General features: G+C 41.4%; 2 protein-coding genes across 2 annotated transcripts; both read right to left on the reverse strand.

The window, feature by feature from the left end:
* Window positions 1–7353: 7353 nt before the first annotated feature.
* Window positions 7354–8301, reverse strand: LOC127495638 (olfactory receptor 1468-like). The gene has a single exon (XM_051862584.1). It carries the CDS (start codon window positions 8299–8301, stop codon window positions 7354–7356), a length of 948 nt encoding a protein of 315 aa, XP_051718544.1.
* Window positions 8302–13554: 5253 nt separating this feature from the next.
* Window positions 13555–14472, reverse strand: LOC127495646 (putative gustatory receptor clone PTE03). Its single transcript, XM_051862592.1, has one exon. It carries the CDS (start codon window positions 14470–14472, stop codon window positions 13555–13557), a length of 918 nt encoding a protein of 305 aa, XP_051718552.1.
* Window positions 14473–21633: the final 7161 nt, after the last annotated feature.

The following is a 21633-nucleotide window of genomic DNA, read 5'->3' on the forward strand; positions in this document are numbered from 1 at the left end:
CTGCTGGTATCAATAAACATCCCTGTCTGTGATCTCCTGTCTCCGACCCTTCTGTGTTGTAACAGAAAGTCGTATACATCTCAGATGGCATGAGGGTAAAAGATGAGTAAACGGTGAGCACATTTCCGGGTGTACTGTATTTTCTTTTAATACAGAATAGCAAATGATATGGGATTCCCTCTTAAGATTCATCAGTGGAAAGAAAGAAAAAGAAGAAGAGGAACAAGAGGAGGAGGAAGCCAAGCAAGAGAAACGAATAAGAAGTGTTGTAACTTTAAATCTGTTTTGAAATAAGTTGTTTTTCAAATTTTTTTTGAGTGATAACAGATTGTTTGCATTTTTTTTAAGTACTTACCCTGTAACTACATGAAACAAGAGTGTAACAAGCACCACTTTAATTTACGGCCCGCAATGTCATACTTACCCTGTATTAAAAAAGATTGCGATAGTTCTTTCTACTTGCCTTGAAACAACTTAATCAGTTTATGTTCTCACTAAATTGCTCCCAAACATAAGATTGTTGTCTATCGTAATAGTATAAGTACCCCTTAGTTCTAAAATACTTACAGTATAAATAAATTGTTATTTTCCTGGTTGTTACCCCTTTATTCCCAAGACTTTACATATTGTTCCCCTATACTTACTTTATAGGTACACTATAATTATCGAAAGTTATGCTGTAAATTCATTGTAATTACGCAGTACTATCCGGGCTGTAATCTAAAGCGTTACCAACGATGTTTGTGTGGATCTTGCATTAAAATATTAATATGAACAAACTTGGTCATATAATTTTAAGATAGCTAGCATGATGATAATAAACTAAAAAAATGTATATCAAAAATTAAAAACATTAAACACTCACAAAATTAATCACAAGATCCACGTAGGGCCCAAGAATCCGTGCTACGCCCCTGGCAATTTGTACAAGAAAGTCTATTTTGGAAAAGCATTACTGGTTTCAATTCAGTTTCAAGGATCAAATTGATCAAGCCGATGATTGTGAATGGTAAGTTTTTTTTTTTTGTTTTTTTTAAGTTCCCTTTTAGTCGGTCACATTCGACGTTACGTCAGAACAGACTGACGAATTGGGTCTCGCTGCGAGAGCCCAATCACCTTCAAGTGTTAACAAAACAAGCCAATGGTATGCTGAGTACCTTGGTCTGCGATATTTGCATCACGAGCTCCACCCCACAGTGTGGGTATATAAGGAGCAGTGCGAGCAACTCGCATGCAAGCTTTCACTTCGGAGCTGAGCACATCTCTCTGCTTGTTTACGGAGTGTTTGCAATGCGTCTTCAGTTGGTGTTGGTGTGACGGCGTTTTTCCGAGGATCGTCCTGCTTCCTGCTTTTGCTTGGCATTCCCCTTAGCACTTCAGCGCCTCTGAACGAGTGATTTCCTCTCTAAAAGAGCTTACAGGTTGTGTTTGGGTCATTTTAAAGATGTCATACCACCCGTGTGTTTCTGGGTGCGGTCAGTATATGGCCCCTCTTGACGGCCACGATCGCTGTCTCACATGTCTGGGCTTTCAGCACGCTGAGGCAGCGTTTGTGAATGGTTCATGTTCTCACTGTGGGAACATGACCATTAAGATGTTGAGATCGAGACTCGATTACTTGAAACAGTATAGAGTTCTCTCTGCCACACCCCAATCTAGTTCTTCTTCTCGTGAGAGGACTACTTTGGCTGGTGGCCAGGGTGATCTGAGGGTTACGGTGTGGGCTGCCCCTATGAGTCAGCCTCCTCGGGCCACACCCCCCTCACAAACACCGCAGCCGGTGGAGCTTCCGGCTGAGATTCCTGGGCCTCCTCTTCAGGGACCCAGCATCTCTTTCGGGGGGGTCCGGAGGATGACCAGATGTCGATCACTGCATCACAAGGAGGGCTTGAGTCCTTGGGAGATGAGGATTCGGCTGCGTTGCCTCCCCCTGGGATGCCAGCGTTGTCCGAGTCTGATCCCGAGCTGACGGCCATGCTTTCCAGGGCAGCTCAGAGCAACGGGCTCGAGTGGAATCCTCCACCCTGTCCTGAGCGCTCTAGGCTGGACGATTGGTTCCTGGGGGCTGCACACGCTGATCGTCAGCGCCCCCCACCAGTTCCTTTCTTCCCGGAGATGCATCATGAAGTTACCAGTTCGTGGAAGTCACTTTTAACTGCCCGAAACCATTCTGGTGCTACCTCCACCTTCACTGCCCTCAGTGGCGGGGTGGCTAAAGGGTATGCGGGGGTCCCTCCAGTGGAGCGCTCAGTAGCGATGCAATTGTGTCCCCAGAGTGCCTCCACCTGCCGTGGCGATCCCAAGCTCCCGTCCAAGCTCCCGGCTTGTGGGCAAGGGTTACAGAGCTGCGGGTCAGGCCGCTTCTGCTTTGCACTGTATGGCTACCCTTCAGGTCTATCCGGCCAAACTATTAAAGGAGTTGCACGAGGGCAGTGCTGACCCAGGGACGTTGCAAGAGGCGCGCACTGCTACCGATGAAGGTCATTGCGTGCTCCTTGGGTCTGGTGATGTCCACATGTGTGGTCCAGGAGCACCACCTATGGCTAAACCTGGCAGACATGAGGGAGTCTGATCAGACTCAGCTCCTCAACTCCCCAGTCTCTCAGTCCTGACGCGGTAGAGAGTTTTGCCCAGCAATTCTCTGTCACACATAAGCAGTCTGAATATTAAATATATTCTGCCCCGGCGGCCCGCTGCTGCACCGCCGCCGGCTCAGCAGCCTTATCCTGCTCGTCTCCAAGGGCGCCCCCCTGCGGCCTCCTCCACTCCTGCTCGGCCTCAGCAGCAGCCTCCACCCCAGCCACAGCAAGGAGATGGCCGTAGGAAGGCAGCGCAGCCCGTCTATGCCCCTCCACTTGCCAAGGCTCAGGCCAAGAAGCGGTGTTCCTGAGACGGGTGACCCAAAGATGGAGAAGTCAGCTCTTCTGGAGATGGTAGCAGGACCACTCCTTCCCCTGGAGGAGGGCCAGGGGAGAACTTATTATTTTCCGCCACTGGCCACTCGGGTGCTGTAGGTGCTGTTTGATAATTTTTTTTAGGCTTTCTGAGACTCAAGACTCAACTAATCTCTGCAATTCTCCAGCTGTGATCACCGGGCATTAGGATGATATAGACACGCATCCTCTTCCAGGCAGATTTGTAACATCTTTAGTTGATTGGAACTTCTTAATTATTGAACTGATTGTGGAAATGGGGATTTTCAATGCTTTAGCTATTTTCTTACAGCCACTTTCTATTTTGTGAGGCTCAACAATCTTTTGCTGCACATCAGAACTATATTCTTTGGTTTTACTCATTGTGATAAATGATTAAGGAAATTTGGCCTTTGTGTTTACTCATATTTGTACTTCTGTGGAACAGGACAGTTGCAGGCTGGACAATTTCATGCTCCTAATCACCCTGGTGTGCTAAAAAAAAACGTAAATATGAATTGGAATATACTTCAAAGATATTTTACTCATAAGAATTTGTAGGGGTGCCAATAATTGTGGCCAACATGCATTGGAGAAAACCATTTATTTCATAATGAGATTTTCCCCCCACTTTCAATTGTTTTACTTCAATGAAAGGTTAGAATTTTCTGAATGAAAGATCAAAAGGATAAACAATGCAGATTTATTTTCACAGCCGCCTTTGCTCATATTTACCAAGGGTGCCAATATTAGTGGAGGGCACTGTATGTATGTATGTGTATACAGTGGGTACGGAAAGTATTCAGGCCCCCTTAAATTTTTCACTCTTTGTTATATTGCAGCCATTTGCTAAAATCATTTAAGTTCTTTTTTTTTCCTCATTAATGTACACACAGCACCCCATATTGACAGAAAAACACAGAATTGTTGACATTTTTGCAGATTTATTAAAAAAGAAAAACTGAAATATCACATGGTCCTAAGTATTCAGACCCTTTGCTCAGTATTTAGTAGAAGCACCCTTTTGATCTAATACAGCCATGAGTCTTTTTGGGAAAGATGCAACAAGTTTTTCACACCTGGATTTGGGGATCCTCTGCCATTCCTCCTTGCAGATCCTCTCCAGTTCTGTCAGGTTGGATGGTAAACGTTGGTGGACAGCCATTTTTAGGTCTCTCCAGAGATGCTCAATTGGGTTTAAGTCAGGGCTCTGGCTGGGCCATTCAAGAACAGTCACGGAGTTGTTGTGAAGCCACTCCTTCGTTATTTTAGCTGTGTGCTTAGGGTCATTGTCTTGTTGGAAGGTAAACCTTCGGCCCAGTATGAGGTCCTGAGCACTCTGGAGAAGGTTTTCGTCCAGGATATCCCTGTACTTGGCCGCATTCATCTTTCCCTCGATTGCAACCAGTCGTCCTGTCCCTGCAGCTGAAAAACACCCCCACAGCATGATGCTGCCACCACCATGCTTCACTGTTGGGACTGTATTGGACAGGTGATGAGCAGTGCCTGGTTTTCTCCACACATACTGCTTAGAATTAAGGCCAAAAAGTTCTATCTTGGTCTCATCAGACCAGAGAATCTTATTTCTCACCATCTTGGAGTCCTTCCATGCGGGCTTTCATGTGTCTTGCACTGAGGAGAGGCTTCCGTCGGGCCACTCTGCCATAAAGCCCCGACTGGTGGAGGGCTGCAGTGATGGTTGACTTTCTACAACTTTCTCCCATCTCCCAACTGCATCTCTGGAGCTCAGCCACAGTGATCTTTGGGTTCTTCTTTACCTCTCTCACCAAGGCTCTTCTTCCCCGATAGTTCAGTTTGGCCGGACGGCCAGCTCTAGGAAGGGTTCTGGTCAACCCAAACGTCTTCCATTTAAGGATTATGGAGGCCACTGTGCTCTTAGGAACCTTAAGTGCAGCAGAAAATTTTTTGTAACCTTGGCCAGATCTGTGCCTTGCCACAATTCTGTCTCTGAGCTCTTCAGGCAGTTCCTTTGACCTCATGATTCTCATTTGCTCTGACATGCACTGTGAGCTGTAAGGTCTTATATAGACAGGTGTGTGGCTTTCCTAATCAAGTCCAATCAGTATAATCAAACACAGCTGGACTCAAATGAAGGTGTAGAACCATCTCAAGGATGATCAGAAGAAATGGACAGCACCTGAGTTAAATATATGAGTGTCACAGCAAAGGGTCTGAATACTTAGGACCATGTGACATTTCAGTATTTCTTTTTTAATAAATCTGCAAAAATGTCAACAATTCTGTGTTTTTCTGTCAATATGGGGTGCTGTGTATACATTAATGAGGGAAAAAAATGAACTTAAATGATTTTAGCAAATGGCTGCAATATAACAAAGAGTGAAAAATTTAAGGTTGTCTGAATACTTTCCGTACCCACTGTATATATATATATATATATACAGTTGCAAGAAAAAGTATGTGAACCACTTGCAGAATCTGTGAAAATGTTAATAATTTTAATAAAATAAGGGAGATAATACAAAATGCATGTTATTTTTTATTTAGTACTGTCCTGAATAAGATATTTTACATAAAAGGTGTTTACATATAATCCACAAGACAAAAAAAATAGCTGAATTTATTAAAATAACCCCATTCATAAGTATGTGAGGTCCTGCAGATTCTTCAGTTTTCCAGCATTTTTTTGCATATTTGAACCCTTTACAGTAGTGACTGAATGATTTTGAGATCCGTCTTTTCACACTGAGGACAACTGAGGGACTCAAACACAACTTTTAAAAAAGTTTCAAACATTCACTGATGCTCCAGAAAAAAAACATGATGCAATAATAGATAGGGGGTGAAAACATTTGGAATTTAAAGATCAAGGTAAATTGTATTTAATTTTTCTTCCGGGAAACATGCAAGTATCTTCTGTTGCTTCCGAAGGGCAGTACTAAATGAAAAAAAAAATATATTCAAGTGACGTAAGAACAATTTGGACCTCTTCATCCTGTTCAGAAGTTTTCACCCCCCGACTCTTAATGCATCGTGTTTCCTTCTGAAGCATCAGTGAATGTTTGAACCTTTTTTAATAGTTGTGTTTGAGTCCCACAGTTGTCCTCATGTGAAAAGATGGATCTCAAAATCATTCAGTCACTGTTGTAAAGGGTTCAAATATGCAAAAGATGGTGGAAAACCGAAGAATTTTTGGGACCTGGAGATTTTTTCTGAAGAAAAGAGCTCAGTTTAACTGCTCAGAACAAACAAGGGACTCATGAACAACCATCACAAAACAAAAAAACAGTCATAGATCATCCAGGTAATGACACACAGTATTAAGAATCAATGGTTTGAACGGGGTCATTTTAATAAATTCAGCTATTTTTTTGTCTTATGGATTATATGTAAACATATTTTATGTAAAATATCTTACTCAGGACAGTACTAAATAAAAAAAATAGCATGCATTTTGTATGAGCTCTCTTATTTTCTCAAAATTTTGCATATTTTCACAGATTCTGCAAGTGGTTCACATACTTTTTCTTGCCACTATATATATATATATATATATAATATATTTGAATAAAGAGTGAAGATGTCAATTTTCCCAGGCCGGACATCACTTTTGGCCACTACTGTACCTGTGGCTGCACATTAAATTAATTCCATATTAATAAGCAAAGTTGCAACAAACAATAACTATAAAAATATTACTTGCCAGAAAATTTGTTTATTGCTATAACCAATAGATTTTATTGTGGGTTATGGATTCCAATTCATCTCATTCCTAAGAACACTCCTTAATCATAGTAAAATCACTTTTACAACAACCTACTGTGGCTTGTTGCCTACTTCTTAACAGGGTCAATTTGCTTTAGATTTGGTTTGGGTCAGCCAGCATATCAGATATAAGAAGACTGTAACAGATTGTGGCTGAAAGGATAATTGGTTTGCACCTGCCCAACCTTCAGGACTTGTACAACTCTAGAGTGAAGAAAAGGGCAGGTAACATCATCACAGACCCGTCTCACCCCCGCCACAACCTGTTTGCACTTCTGCACTCAGGTAGACGTTACAGATGTCTGTCCACTATAACCTCTATGCCCCATGCTATCTCCAGGTTAAACAGATAACACAGCACTCAGTACTTGAGAGAGAGGCAAATATTAGATATTATGTAAATACATAAGCAGATTTTATTTATACAGCTTTACATACAGTACACAATGCACAAATCTGTAATTAAGTCTTCTGTTCCAGATGTATACCACATTATTACTATCACTGTTTATTTTTTCCTTAGCCTTATTTCAGTGTTCTTTCTGTTCTCGTGTCATGCATGTATGTACCAAGAGCTCCTGAAAAACCACAATAAATTCCTTGTGTGTTTGCACACACTTGGTGAAAAAAGCTCATTCTGATTCTGAGATTATAAGGGTCACAGACAAGAAAGGCATAGGATCATTTGACTAAATATTTACTCAGATATTCCCACTTGTTTCTTGAAAAAAAGCCTCAAAACTTCCTGCCGAATTGTTGTCAGATTTAGTCCATAAATAAAGGGGTTCAAAATAGGTGGTATAAGTAAGAATTCCATGGCCATGAAATTACGCACACCTTGAGGCACATTCTTTGAGCCATAACGACTGTACAGTACATCAAAAAACAATGCAATAGCCACATTGAACAATGAAAGCAGATGTGGCACACATGTTTGCATGAATTTGCGCCTGACCTCTATTGACTTTAGGCACTTTCTAACCAACTGAATATATGAGCAATATATTAATACACCATGTCCAAAGCATACAAAAACAACAATGTACCCAAACACATTATTTACAGTGGTAGAAAAGCATGACAGTTTTGCAACTGCCCAAATCTCACAATATAACTTTTCAATGGTAGAGCCACATAAAGTGAGTCTAGTTGTTAATACAATTAAAACAAACATACAAAAAAATGGAGTCAGCCAGCAGAAAACAATACATTCAAGAACCCTCTGATTGGTCATTATTGAATGATACTCCAGTGGTCTACATATTGCCACATATCTGTCATATGCCATCACTGTTAGTGTTGACATTTCACACAAGGCAAATGAATAAATGACAAATATCTGAATCATACATCCAACATAAGAAATAATGTGATCCTCTGCTAACAAATCATACATGAATTTAGGGTAGAATCCAGCAGTGCCATAAAGTGCATTTATGCACAAATTACATATAAAAACATACATTGGCTCATGAAGCGTCTTTTGTGAGATTATAGTGAAAATAACAACTACATTGCACAACACCATTAGGGGATAAAACAGTGCAGTGAGGGAAAAAAACACAAATCTGTTTTCCAGTGTTTCATTTAGTCCAGAGAGTGTAAATATTAAGACACTGGACTCATTCTCCAGCGGTGGCTGCATCTGGAATGATATGCAATTATTATGTAGTAGCTTATTATTATTATTATTATTATTACATAAAAGCTGTATTCATTTAAACTGTCATGAATTCTGAAAATGAGAAAACCCACCACATAACTTATAACATTATCCAAGTATGTTATACATTTTTACATGAGGTTTGCTCAGCTGCACAAAGCAAATATCCTCTAACAGCAGCATGCACTGTTTTTGTTGAGAATTCACAGTTGAAATCTTACCATGTTCTCCGTTTCTATGTTTCCCATTGTGTTCCCTAAACGTTTGATTTGGTTTGCTATATATGGACACTGGTCTCATGCTAATTGCTTTGACCACAAACATTAAAAACAGTTTTAACAAGCTCTCTAAAGGCTGCTTTTCTCTTATGTTAAAATTATGTCCATCTATGCTCATAGGTAGAACTGCACATAGCATTTGTCCATTTAAAGTTTTCAATAATTTTCTTGCTTATATATTAGGCCCAAAGGTCTTACGGATGTAGAACAACATGAGGGTGAGTAATTAATGATAGAATTTTAATTTTTGGGTGAACTAACCCTTTACTAGCAACATACCTTTCAGCTGCTGATTAAAAAAAAAAAAAAACACAAATAACAACATGGGATACTGTTGCTTCATAACGTACAAACACGCAGAACTTGATTTCACGTCTTTGTTGATCCTGGGACAACATTCCAATCAACAAATCAGATTTGAGTGCAAATTTACAGTTTATGTCAAGTTTATGCTTACAACCAAGGTTAGGTGCTTCTACATCAGTGTTATTCACCTATCATTTCCCTCTGATTTTAGGGATAGGTTATGGGTAGGGGTAGGTTTAGGGGTAGGAATATGGTTAGGATTCAATTTTCAGACAGGAATGTTGTTCCAGGATCAACAAAATATGTTGACCCTAACTTAAAATCAGGACGTGCTACAAAAACATTTTGGATTTACCTAGATTTATGCAGAAATTTATGATAAATTTGCCGCTTAACTAAGTCACAGCAATAGACAAACACAATTTTCATAAAGGTATAGTCCAATAGTATTTTTTAAAAGTCAACTTTATTTAGCGATTTTCACAATACAGATTTTTTTTTCAAAGCTGCTTTACAGTGATAAACAGGAAAACAGATGCAAACAGAATTTAATTCTGTTGTAAAGCAGCTTTAAAGAAGACAATAGTGCTGTTATTCACTTTGAGTCAGTTCAATGTTGATTCAGTTCAGTTCAATACCAGTGCTGATGTTGCAAATTATGAAACAAAGTTGAATCAGCTATAAAGCAGTTCTACAGTTCTTCAGCTGTATGACACTATTGTGTTCTTTAAAGCAGTTTTACGACAGAATTAAATTCTGTTTGCATCAATTAAAATGTTTTCCTGTTTCCAGTCAAGACTTAGAGAAACTTGTTCATGCTTTCATCACCAGCAGGGTGGATTATTGTAATGGACTCCTCACTGGCCTTCCCAAAAATACCATAAAACAGCTGCAGCTCATACAGAACACTGCTGCCAGGATTCTGAGCAGAACCTGAAAATATGAACATATCACACCAGTCCTCAGGTCCTTGCACTGGCTTCCAGTTGCATTTTGAATTGATTTTAAAATACTGTTACTTGTTTATAAATCACTCAATGGCCTAGGACCTCAATACATTGCAGATATGCTCACTGAATATAAACCTCACTAACAGATCAGTAAGATCATCAGGATTAGGTCACTTAGGGTTCATTCAAAACAAGGAGAGTCTGCTTTTAGCTGTTATGCAAGCCGCAGCTGGAACCAGCTTCCTGAAGAGATCAGATGTGCTCCAACAGTAGTCACATTCAAATCCAGACCTCTGTTTAACCGTTAATTTACTGAATGAGCACTGTGCTATGTCTGCACTGATTGCACTTTTTTATATGTATCACCTCTTTATTCTTTTAATTATTTTTCGTTTTTATTTTATTTTTAATGCATTTCATATCAATCTCTTATGCATCCTCTTTTTATTTCTGACTATTTTAATGCATTTTAAATCTTGCTGTCTGGTTGGAAGAGCTGGGAGAATTAGGAAGTAAGCCTTTGTTATCCCTGGATAGAGCTCTGGACAGAGTTAGCCCAGGAAGATTTGTCTGTAAGGGTACTGTTTAAACACACAGCTACCTGACAAATATAAATATTCTTACAGTTATCCCTCTAGCGCGAGAAAGATCTGTTTAGATCCACTCTGATGGACAACAAAGTTGAGTTAGCCCTGGTGGTTGCATGATTCTGTGCTTTTATTCTTATTTTTATTTATTATGCATTCCATTTTTATTCTTATGTATTTGTTTCCTTTTTATGCAAAGCAATTTGAATTACCATTGTGTATAAAATGTGCTGTATAAATAAACCTACCTTGCCAAAGGGCCTTACAGATGACAATACTGCTTTAATCCAGCTCAATTCAGTTCAAGTGTTATTCTCATCCAACAGTGTCAGTGCAGTCAAATCAGTAATATCACTGAATATTAAATACCCCCAACTAAGCAAACCAAAGGTGAGAGTGGCAAGGAACCCAAATTCCATCAGGTGACAGAAATTGAGAAAAAAACCTTGGGAGGCCAGTTCTCCTCTGCAGAGGAGTAAACAAACTCTAAGATGCAGTTAGTAAAACATATACATATATATATATATATACACACACACACACACACACACACACACATATATATATATATATATATATATATATACACATATATGTATTGTACTACACAAACATCTTAATTGCAATTTCTTTGAAATATTGACAAAACTAACTCAAATTTGATTGCATAAATATCATTCATCTTAAATTTTTTGTAAATAGCTGCTATAGCTATAGCTAACAATAGCTCACTTGCATCTTATATTATAATGTAACTAGCAAAGAGACCATCACTACATTTGCATGTCCTCAACATGCCATATTCATAGTCTTCAAATTTTGGTAATTTTTAAAACTGTAACATAACAGAAACGCCTTTGAAGCCCAACATAATGTCTTGGTTAAAAAGGTAGGCGTACGTTGGACGTGACCGGCTGAATGGGAACAGAAGATTACACGCTAACACATCTCTCTCTCTATTAATTAAAAAAAAAAAAAAAAAAAAAAACTAGAACTCTGCTGCACTCATTTAGTTTAAGTTCAGCTTAAAAATATAGGACTGTTTCAGAGACAGGGCTTAGATTAAGCCAAGAGTAGGCCTTAGATAAATTAGGTAATTTAAGTAGCTTTTGTAGATGTGCCTTAGGAAAAAAAAAAATCTTCTACTAGCCAAAACAAAAATATATCAGAAATAAACCTAAATAAAAATTCGGAATCATTGTATTGCTTTCAGCTTCACAACATTCAATCACTGCTTGCAGATACCATTCAAATAAAATGGAAATAAAAACAAAATTCTCTGTGACTTCTCTAATGATTGCCATGAGGTGGCAGTCCAAAACAGTGAATCTAATCACAATACAGGCTGTAGCAACACCTTGGATCCGAGAGCCTTAACTGATGCATGAAGTTCCCTTTAACTCAGCATGCATGACAACGCGATGTGAAGGCAAACCAGTGGATATCACACAAGCAATGTGCAAACTTTGACGGGAGTTATGCAGGTGAAGAAGTCTCAAGCACCAGTCAATTATTCACTACAGAAACTGAAAGTAAAAATTGGCAAAGCTTTTAGCATTGTAAGGGTGGACCTCCTACAGGGGTTCAGGCTGTAGGGTTGCCGAATGACTAAAGAAACGTTATCAGCAAGGTGGTAGAAAACTGTACATTTCTTGTCTATTACCACCCACTGCTACTTATACCAACGACGGAAATAAGCGCAGTTACAATAGCAAAATATGTGGGAGAGTGTTGCAATAGGGAGCACATTAATGTTAATACTAAAAATCAAAACTAGTTAGCACATAATTTGTAATTGAAAGGGTTTAATGACAATATCTGATTATGGTTACACTTAAAATAATTACAAAATAGATGTATGAGATGATAAAATTATATACCATTAATCGTACCCAGCATGTATGTAAAAAGTTACCTGAGAGATAGAAAGGAAGAGAAAGAGAGAGAGAGAGAGAGAGAGAGAGGGCCAGAGAGGGCCCAAGAAAAGCCAAGAATCAAAGAAAACCAGAGCAACAGTTACAATCTTCTTTTATCCCTTCCTTGACCATGTGACTGAAACCCAAATGTGAGACATTCAAACTGACCAATCAGAAGATTCAAACTTCCTCCACTGTGCTAAAGGTGTGACAATTTGTAGACCTCCAACATACATTTTGGCCTATAGGGCTTGATCACTATCAGCACCTTTGTGTCTTCCAAATGGCCCTTGTAGCAAGAGAGAGGGGGTTGAAACAGTAAAGCAAATGTCTTTGTTCATTTTAAAATATCTTTGGATATTTTCAATCTTTCAGCATCTGGCACTGCATTAACAGCACATATTCTCTTGGTGTCACACCCTCACACCACATGGACTCTTGTTTCTGTCAGAGGAAAAGCAAATTATACAGTCTCATCCACAAGCAGTGGCGTGCACAAGCGGGGAGCCGGGGGGGCTTGAGCCCCTGCCCCTTTGATCACGAAAGTGAAAGTGCCCTTGGCGGTCGCATCGCGATTTCTACCGCGGGAGAACAATCGAACCCTCTACTGATACCCAGCAAACTCTCTGACCATGATTCCAGTTTGGCCGTTTCTTTGGGAACTGTTCCACAAATGTTCTTTGTGGGGTTTGAATTTTTATTTCTTATTTAGTAGTAGTAGGGTGAGTTTGAAGGGAAATAAAACACCACAAAACAAATAAATACCTTTTAAGGTCAGTTATTATTTTATTTAGTATTCTCTACATTTGATGAGGAGGATCAACTAATCCTGTGCCATCCAGTAATGTTTATGACAAAACTGCAGTCAAAAGTTCAAACTATGATAATATTAAATTATTTAAATTTGTTTCAAAGTCAGAGTACTTCTTATTCCTTCTTAAAGAGGCTGATTGATTTGGTTGAGTCATAAATTTTAATTAATGCATGAACTATCAAACGTACTAACATGTAGTTAAGGCTGCTGTTATTCATGCATAAATCCATAACGACTCCAACTGTAGTTAAGGATAGCTCTTCATCGGTCCATGATGCTTTCAATAATCATTAGTTCATGTTGAATTAAGTATTAATTCAGGTATTGATTATTCATGTATCCTTATTGTAAAGCGTTACCCCTTTATTATACTAGATAAATCATTTACCTGGATCCATTTATAAGACAGATAATTGTTTTACGAATATTGGGCAAGTTTACAGCATAAACAAGAGGGTTCAGGATAGGTGGTATAACAAGAAATTGAAGTGAAAGTAAAACTGACAGCCATATAGGAAGTTGTAAAGTCACAACCCGACTCAAAGTGACCTCAGAAATAATGGCAATTGAAAAATTCAAAAGGATCACAATGTGTGGAATACAAGTTTGATACGCTTTGCTCTTAAACTGTGCTGAGCTTCTTCGACAAATGATAAGAATTTTTACATAAGAATATAATATAAAACTTAATGGGATGATTACAGTTGTGATCAATGTAAAAAAGCCCATGACATTATTAACAGCAGTGTTTGCACAAGACAATTTAACCATTTCAAAGTTGTGGCAGTACACCTTAAACAATTTGTTACCACAAAATGTCAGTCTGGAAGACAAAATAGCAGAAGTACCAAGAGAAATCATTGGATAAGTCACGTTTATAACTATTAAAACAGTTAGAAATCTTGGTGTAATTATGTTGTGATACTGCAAAGGTTTACTTATCGCAACAAATCTGTCAAATGCCATTAACATTAATATTGTATTTTCATTTGCTGCATACGTGAAAATGACATAAGACTGTAAGACACATGCTTCACGAGAGATTGAGTGTGTATCAGAAAGCAAGTCTGTCAGTACTCTTGGGAAAAAGCCAGCTGTTCCAAACACAGAGTTGACAGACAAACATGAAATCAGAATGTACATGGGCTGGTGTAAAGTCCTTTCCAGAAATATTGCAAGCACAATAATGACATTAAATAGTGTGATAGCACAGTATAGAATAAATCCTAAACTGAAGACAGCATATCTTATGTACCCAATATTTTCAAACAATATGAAGTAAAAATATGTTCCATTTTCCATTTTCTGATAAGCAAAGATAGCCTTCAATGACCTGAGTTAAGACAACAGACATAGATCTTATGATTTATGCACATTTTAAACATGAGCAGTATGTTATCAACTTTTGTTTTTTGTCTATTCTACATATATACAGGTCGGATTTAGTAAGGTTCAATTTATTAGTTCATGATACCTTACCTTCTTCACAGTTACTGTGTGATATATTATCAGTTTAACAGTGTGCACGCAAAGTGTCAACAACTTTAAAATTAATTTTTCAATCAATATCAGGCAAAAATACAACCAGTATCCTAAAAAGACATTGCACAATTTAAATACCTTCTCTAATACACTTGAAACGACCACCAATGCTTCCTCTTTAATGTGCTAGAGAACTGTGGGTTACCAGTACAGGTTAATTTTTTTATACATCTAACATGTCTCTGGAGCCTCCACTGATAGGCTTCTTTTGCATAGAAGCTTCCCTAGAAACTAATTAATTAATTAAATAAAAAATCATGGCAGACTTAACAGAACATAATTTTATCACATTGGTAATTGGAATTCAGAAAATGTTTTTACTACAGCTTTTACATTTTTGCTTATAACACTGTTGACATGTCTGCCGTCATTACCTACCTCTTGTTCAGATACAATTTAATTATCATTTCAATTGACCCAGGTGGCTGGACTTGCTCTTGCGGTACTTTGATGGCACACGTTGACATGGCAGCAGCGCCAATCGAAGTCAGATAAAACTTTCTAACCAGAATGCTTTGCGTTTGTTGGGCACCAATTGGTCTGAGCGGCGCTGCATTAAAGGGGTCATATGATGCTACTTTAAAAATTCATTAATTAATTATTGGGTCATTTAATTATTGGGTATAATAGAATATGCTAACATGCTTTAATGTTTAAAAAAAACAAACCTAATTTTTCACATAATGTACATTATTGCAGCTTCTCTATTCCCAGTCTGTCTGAAACACTCTGATTTCTGCAAAGCCTCTTCCGAAAAGCTCAGAGTGCTCTGATTAGCCAGCTGACCCAATGCGTTTTGATTGGCCAAACACCTCAAGCATGTATCTGAAATGTAATGCTCTTTACCATAATCATGAGCGTCAACTTCCAAGGCTTCTAAAGCATTTGTAAACACACAGTTAATAATAATGTCAATGGTTTTACCATATCAGTTCAAGGCAGAGGTCTGAAAATGTGGATGATTTTTGAAAACACGACTTGAGCAGAACGTTTCATAGTGGTTAAGTGATCTTTGTATAGCAGTCCCTCCAGGATTTCGCGATCCTGCGATCTCTGAATTTATCGCAAACTCAGCAATATTCGGAGCTTGCATTTTTTCTTAATCGCCTCAGATTTTCTGCAAATTTTGGGCTTAGACACGTCCTGTGATGTCATTGTCATATGCGGAAATTGCCTCACAGTGCTTTGGTCCACCACACACCTCACCTACACTCAAGTCCTGTGGGGAGAGAACAAAGTTCCCATTCGAAAAGGAACTCGCATTGCGTCTAGCGCTATGGGGAACGCCTCCGCGGGAACCGGTGTCTGAAACGTTATCAAATCACGGCAATCATATTGGCCGGCGACAGCCTATGACGTCACTACTAGTGCGACCCGAACGTACATAAGGGGCGCCTAGAGAACAAGTCGACCTCTTTTCGTCTTCAGTGACTGTTTTGTCTAAACGCTGTTCAAACGCTGTTCTAGGTAAGAATGGCTTTTTTTAAGCAGACGTTTCAAGCGGTGTGTACATCCGTGTCTTGATGACTCTCATGACTTGTGCGTCCTTTGTTAGAGCATGCATGTTCAGTACTTGAGAGTTCTTTACATGTTTTTGTAGAGCTTTCCTGTTGAGGAAGCTCCACTCTCGTTTGTCTCTCCTTCGCGTATATGAGCCTTCCTTTCCCTTTTGATCTCCGTTTTGATATCGACAGGTCGTGGAAGAATCTGCTTTTTCCCGCATCTGTTTACATCAGCATGTAATTCATACAGATTTCAAAGCTCTGGTCCTGCTTGTATATGACAGGACATACGCGGCAGCAGATTACGCTCTGGGCATTTATTCATCTCAGGCACTTTACATCAGGCCTGAGGCTGGACCGATGATGTGTTTTTTCCATCATTTGGAACACTTCTGTGTCCGGCGCAGAGCTTGTTAGTCACCGCATCCTTTCAGACTGCAGAGTATGGCAGGCCACTTTTACATTTAGGCCTCTGCTCTTTAAGGTCTCAGGTTGAGCTTTAGGTTACCTGCCATTTAAAATTCAGTGACCTCAGCTCCCTGTAGAAAGGAATAAAGGGGGTGGTTATTCTTTGTGTTAGATTACGATATACATGTGTGTGTTTGTGTGTATATATATATATATGTATTGGGGCATCTAACTGGGGCCCTGGAGCTCCCATGATTAGGGAAGGTTATCGTGATACCCTTACTATGTGCCACCTCTCTTTGTGAGGTTTTTATATAGTGGGTAACATTTAGAACGAAATATCACCTGTAGTGAATGGCATGGCCTCCTCTCTTTCTGAGAGTCGGTTTTCTAGGCTGTTGCCCATCTGAGCTCCAGATAGTCAACATGTCAGGTGCTCAGGCTTTCGGGTCTACGCATTTTTTTCCTCTGATCGCTCTGCTCCCAAGAGTTCTAGAGAGAGTTCGCCAGGAGAGGGCCCTTCTGCTTTTGGTATCCCCGCTTTAGGGGGCGTCAGCTTGACCCAGTTAACTGCCTGGTGGCTTCAGTGCTGGAGTTCCTCCAAGACCGCTTTTCTGCTGGTCTTACACCTTCCACACTAAAGGTATATGTGGCGGCCATATCGGCCTTCCTTGCACCTTTAGATGGTGCTTCTCTGTGGAGACACCATCTTGTGACTCGTTTCCTCCATGGAACCTTGAGGATGAGGCTTATGGCTCAAGACATGATTCCAACTTGGGACTTGATGATAGTTCTAGAAGGGTTATCCTTGGCACTATTCGAGCCGTTGGACACAGCTTCTGACAAATGCATTGCTCTGAAGATGGTGTTTTTACTAGCAATCATGTCCCTCAAGAGAGTTGGGGACCTACAGGCTCTGTCAGTTGCTACATCTTGCTTGGAGTTTGCTCCGGGTGGCGTTAAAGCCATTTTGCACCCGAGACCTGGTTTTGTACCTAAAGTACCCACTAATGTGGCCCAGTCTATAGTCCTTCAGGCCTTTCATCCTCCTCTAATGTCGGCTGAACTTGGGAAGCTACAGTTGCTCTGCCCTGTCAGGGCTCTTGAGGTTTATGTAAGAAAGACCTCTCTGTCAAGTGTTGGTATGCTTTGGGCCCCCTAAGAAGGGCTGCCTGGCTACCAAACCTACTATAAGCAGGTGGATTGTCGAGGCTATTTCTATGACATATGATGTGTGTGGCCTGCCTTCACCTCTGCCGCTCAAAGCACATTCCACAAAAAGTATGGCATCTTCCAAAGCTCTATTGTCGGGAGCTTCCCTCCAAGATATTTGTGCTTCTGGGGGATGGTCCTCCCCACACACATTTATTAGATTTTACAATCTAGACTTGCCGGCCATGCCGGGGTCACAAGTGCTTATGTCTTGAGCTGTGCCTTAATTGCTTCACACCAGGACAGGCATTCTGTCAGTATGGCATATCATTCCCCGAAGCATTGCCTTGGCGACGCAGCGCGAGTTCCCTCAAAGGGGAACGTCTCAGGTTACGCATGTAACAATGGTTCCCTGAGAGGGTGTTACATGTAACATGTATGTGTATTTATTTAATTATATGCCTGCTCTCTAGGGGCAGGCAAATCCCTGTTATCCCTCTTTTGTGTTATGGCTGTAACAGAGGGGAACGAAATGCTGTGTCTCCTTGCTATACTTCCTGCATGCCTTGGAGCGGCTTGCCTCGGATCAGTAGGCTAAAATAACTGTGATGCCAGCTTCCTTTATAGCTTCTGCGTTTTGCCAGCGCACGTCACGGGATGACGTTGCACCAATCAGAATTGGACTAGTTGCATACACCTTCAGGAGAGCTTATGCTGAAGGGATTCCCCAAAGCATTGCCTTGGCGACGCAGCGTATCATTCCCCTCTCAGGGAATCATAGTTACATGCGTAACCTGAGATGTTTCTCTGGCTAATTTTCTTCACTGCCTCAGCAGTGATATCACCTCAGCTCTTGCAGGAGCTCAGTTTGTCAGGCTAATTTTCTCCACTGCTGCAGCAGTGATGTCCCCTCCGCTCCCACAGGAGCTCAGTTTCTCTGGCTAATTTTCTCCACTGCCACAACAGTGATGTCCTCGTCTAATGTTGTGAGAATCCTCCTGGTCCTCCAAACTAACCCCTCCGAAAGGAACACTATCAGCCCTGTGCTGCGCAATTTTTGGGGGGTCGTCAGTAATGTTCCTGGCTGCTGTCCCACATTGATTTGCAATTTTTGGTGTATACTCTGGGTTCGGGCCAAAATACAGAGCTCGGAGTCCTCTCCTCGGACAGTACACCAAATACGCATACTGCTTTACTCTATTTGTAAGTGTGAACTTGTGAAATTATGTTTTATTAACAAAGTTCAGGAGGAACACGTTCAAATTATCTATCCAATCAATGCCCTTTCTAAAAGTGCTTTATGCCCTTTCTAAAATCCATGTTTATGGTAAGGGCACACGCTGAGTGCTTCATGTCCTTTCTAAAATCCAAGCTGAGCATCGCTACTCACACACCCCCGAGGGGGATCGGGGCGAAGCACACAGCTGAAACTTTTAAAGGGTAAAACGGATCCGAGGACAGTTATTATCTCTAAGTAGGGTTCGGCAAAGAAGCCCTGACGTCTGTGGTGTCAGGCTTCTAAGGGCAGACCCCTCCAGGGGAGATGGTTTCCACCTCACTATACGGTGCCCGTCTCCTCTCGGTGCCCTCAGGGGGCCGTTCTGCCAGCCCCATTTTGCTGGGGCGCAGAGGTTCCCAGCGAGTTTTTACCCGAGGGTTGCTTGCTCCCTCCGAAGAATTCTCTAGGACAATCAAGCCAGTTGTTCCCTGCCAGTGTGCCGCTTCAGGGTGCTGTGCTTGCTGATCAAATACACCAGAGGCCAGTCTCAAGAGACTGGTAGAGGATGCAAAATTCTCCCACAACACAGGAAGTTTCTGAGGTTCGCTTTCGGGGGTGAAGCGTACCAATATCGAGTTCTTCCTTTCGGCCTAGCTTTGTCGCCTTGCACTTTCACGAAATGTGTAGATGCGGCTCTGATGCCCCTGCGTATGAGAATGCGAATGCCCCGCAACTACATCGACGATTGGTTGATTTTAGCTCATTCAGAGCAGATGGTGGCTCAACATCGAGATGTTGTTCTCGCACACATGAGGAAGTTGGGGTTGAGGCTGAATGCAAAGAAATATGTTCTTTCTCCAGTACAGAAAACCACATATCTGGGCGTGTTATGGGATTCGATAGCGATGCAGGCTCGTCTGTCACCTGCCTATATATCGATTCTCTCAGCCGTGGAGGAAATAAAGCTAAGCCAGTCAATCACTGTCAAGCAGTTTCAGAGACTGTTGGGTCTTATGGCGGCAGAGTCCAACGTGAAACCTTTTGGTCTGCTGAACATGAGACCGCTGCAGTGGTGGCTCAATACCAAGGGGTTTTCTCCAAGGGGGAATCCGCGGCGTTGCCTTCGTGCCTTAGTCATATGGAAAAAACCTTGGCTTCTTTCCCAGGGACCTGTGTTGGGAGCTCTTGGTCATCGCATTATGCTAACGACGGATGCATCCCTCACGGGCTGGGGAGCGATCATGAGTGGTAGCTCTGCTCAGGGTCTGTGGCAGGACCATCATCTCACTTGGCACATAAATCACTTGGAGATGCTGGCAGTGTTTCAAGCTCTGAAACACTTCCTCCCAGACCTCAGAGTCCATCATGTACTTGTTCATTCCGACAACACATCGGTGGTCTCATATATAAATCATCAGGGGGGTCTGAGGTTGCGCCCATTATACAAACTGGCTCATCAGATTCTCCTGTGGGCCCAAGGGAGACTGCCTTCTATCAGGGCATTTTACATCCCAGGTTACCTGAATCAAGGAGCAGACATCCTGTCGACACAGGGGCCGAGGCCCGAGGAATGGAGACTTCACCCCGAGGTGGTGGAGCTCCTATAGGAGAACTTCAGTCATGGTTCAGGCGTGGTCGAGGCTACATCTGTATGCATTTCCCCGATTTCTCTGCTTCCAGGAGTTCTGGAGAGAGTTCGTTGGGACGGGGTCCGTCTATTGCTAGTAACCCCATTCTGGCCGGCCTGAGTATGGATCTCAGATCAAATGTCTGTTCTAGACGGTTCTCCTCTGGAGATTCCAATCAGGAGGGACCTTCTCTCTCAGGCGAACGGGTCAATCCTTCACCGCTACCCAGAGTTCTGGAAACTGTGGGCCTGGCCTCTGAGGGGGCCCAGCTCATAAGTTCAGGTCTCTCACATGAGGTTGTTGAGATCATCCTCCACTTCAGAGCTCCTTCCACAAGGAAACTTTATGCCCTAAAGTGGAGATTATTCACTCCATGATGCGGAAATCACCAGTGGGACCCAGTTAACTGCCCGGTGGGTGCAGTGCTGGACTTCCTGCAGGAAAGATTTTTTTTTTTTCTGCAGGGTTATCCCCCTCCACAATAAAGGTGTATGTGGCGGCCATAGCTGCTTACTGCACTCCTTTGGGTGGTGTATCTTTGGGGAGACACCCTCTTATTACTTGTTTCTTTCATGGCACTTCGAGACTTAGACCTGCAGTCTGCACGAGGGTGCCGGCCTGGGATATGGCCATTGTTTTGCAAGGCCTCTCTGTGGCTCCCTCATGCCTGGAATTTGCTCCTGGTATGGTAAATCCTTTTTTTCACCCTAGGCCGGGTTATATTCCAAAGGTTCCTACTAAAACTGTAAGACCTATCGTACTGCATGCCTTCTGTCCTCCTCCCTACTGGATGTCAGACCAGGAGAAACTGAATATGCTCTGCCCTGTGAGGGCTTTAGATGCATATGTCCACAGAGCTGCCCTGTGGAGAAAATCAGAACAACTGTTCATTTGAAAATCAGAACAACTGTTCATGAGCAAGTGGGTGGTTGAGGCCATTTCATTTGCTTATGAGTTAGCTGGTCAGCCTTCACCTTTGGCTGTACGAGCCCACTCGACTAGGAGTATGGCC

The sequence above is a fragment of the Ctenopharyngodon idella genome, chromosome 15, assembly GCF_019924925.1.
Source record: "Ctenopharyngodon idella isolate HZGC_01 chromosome 15, HZGC01, whole genome shotgun sequence".
Taxonomy (NCBI): domain Eukaryota; kingdom Metazoa; phylum Chordata; class Actinopteri; order Cypriniformes; family Xenocyprididae; genus Ctenopharyngodon; species Ctenopharyngodon idella.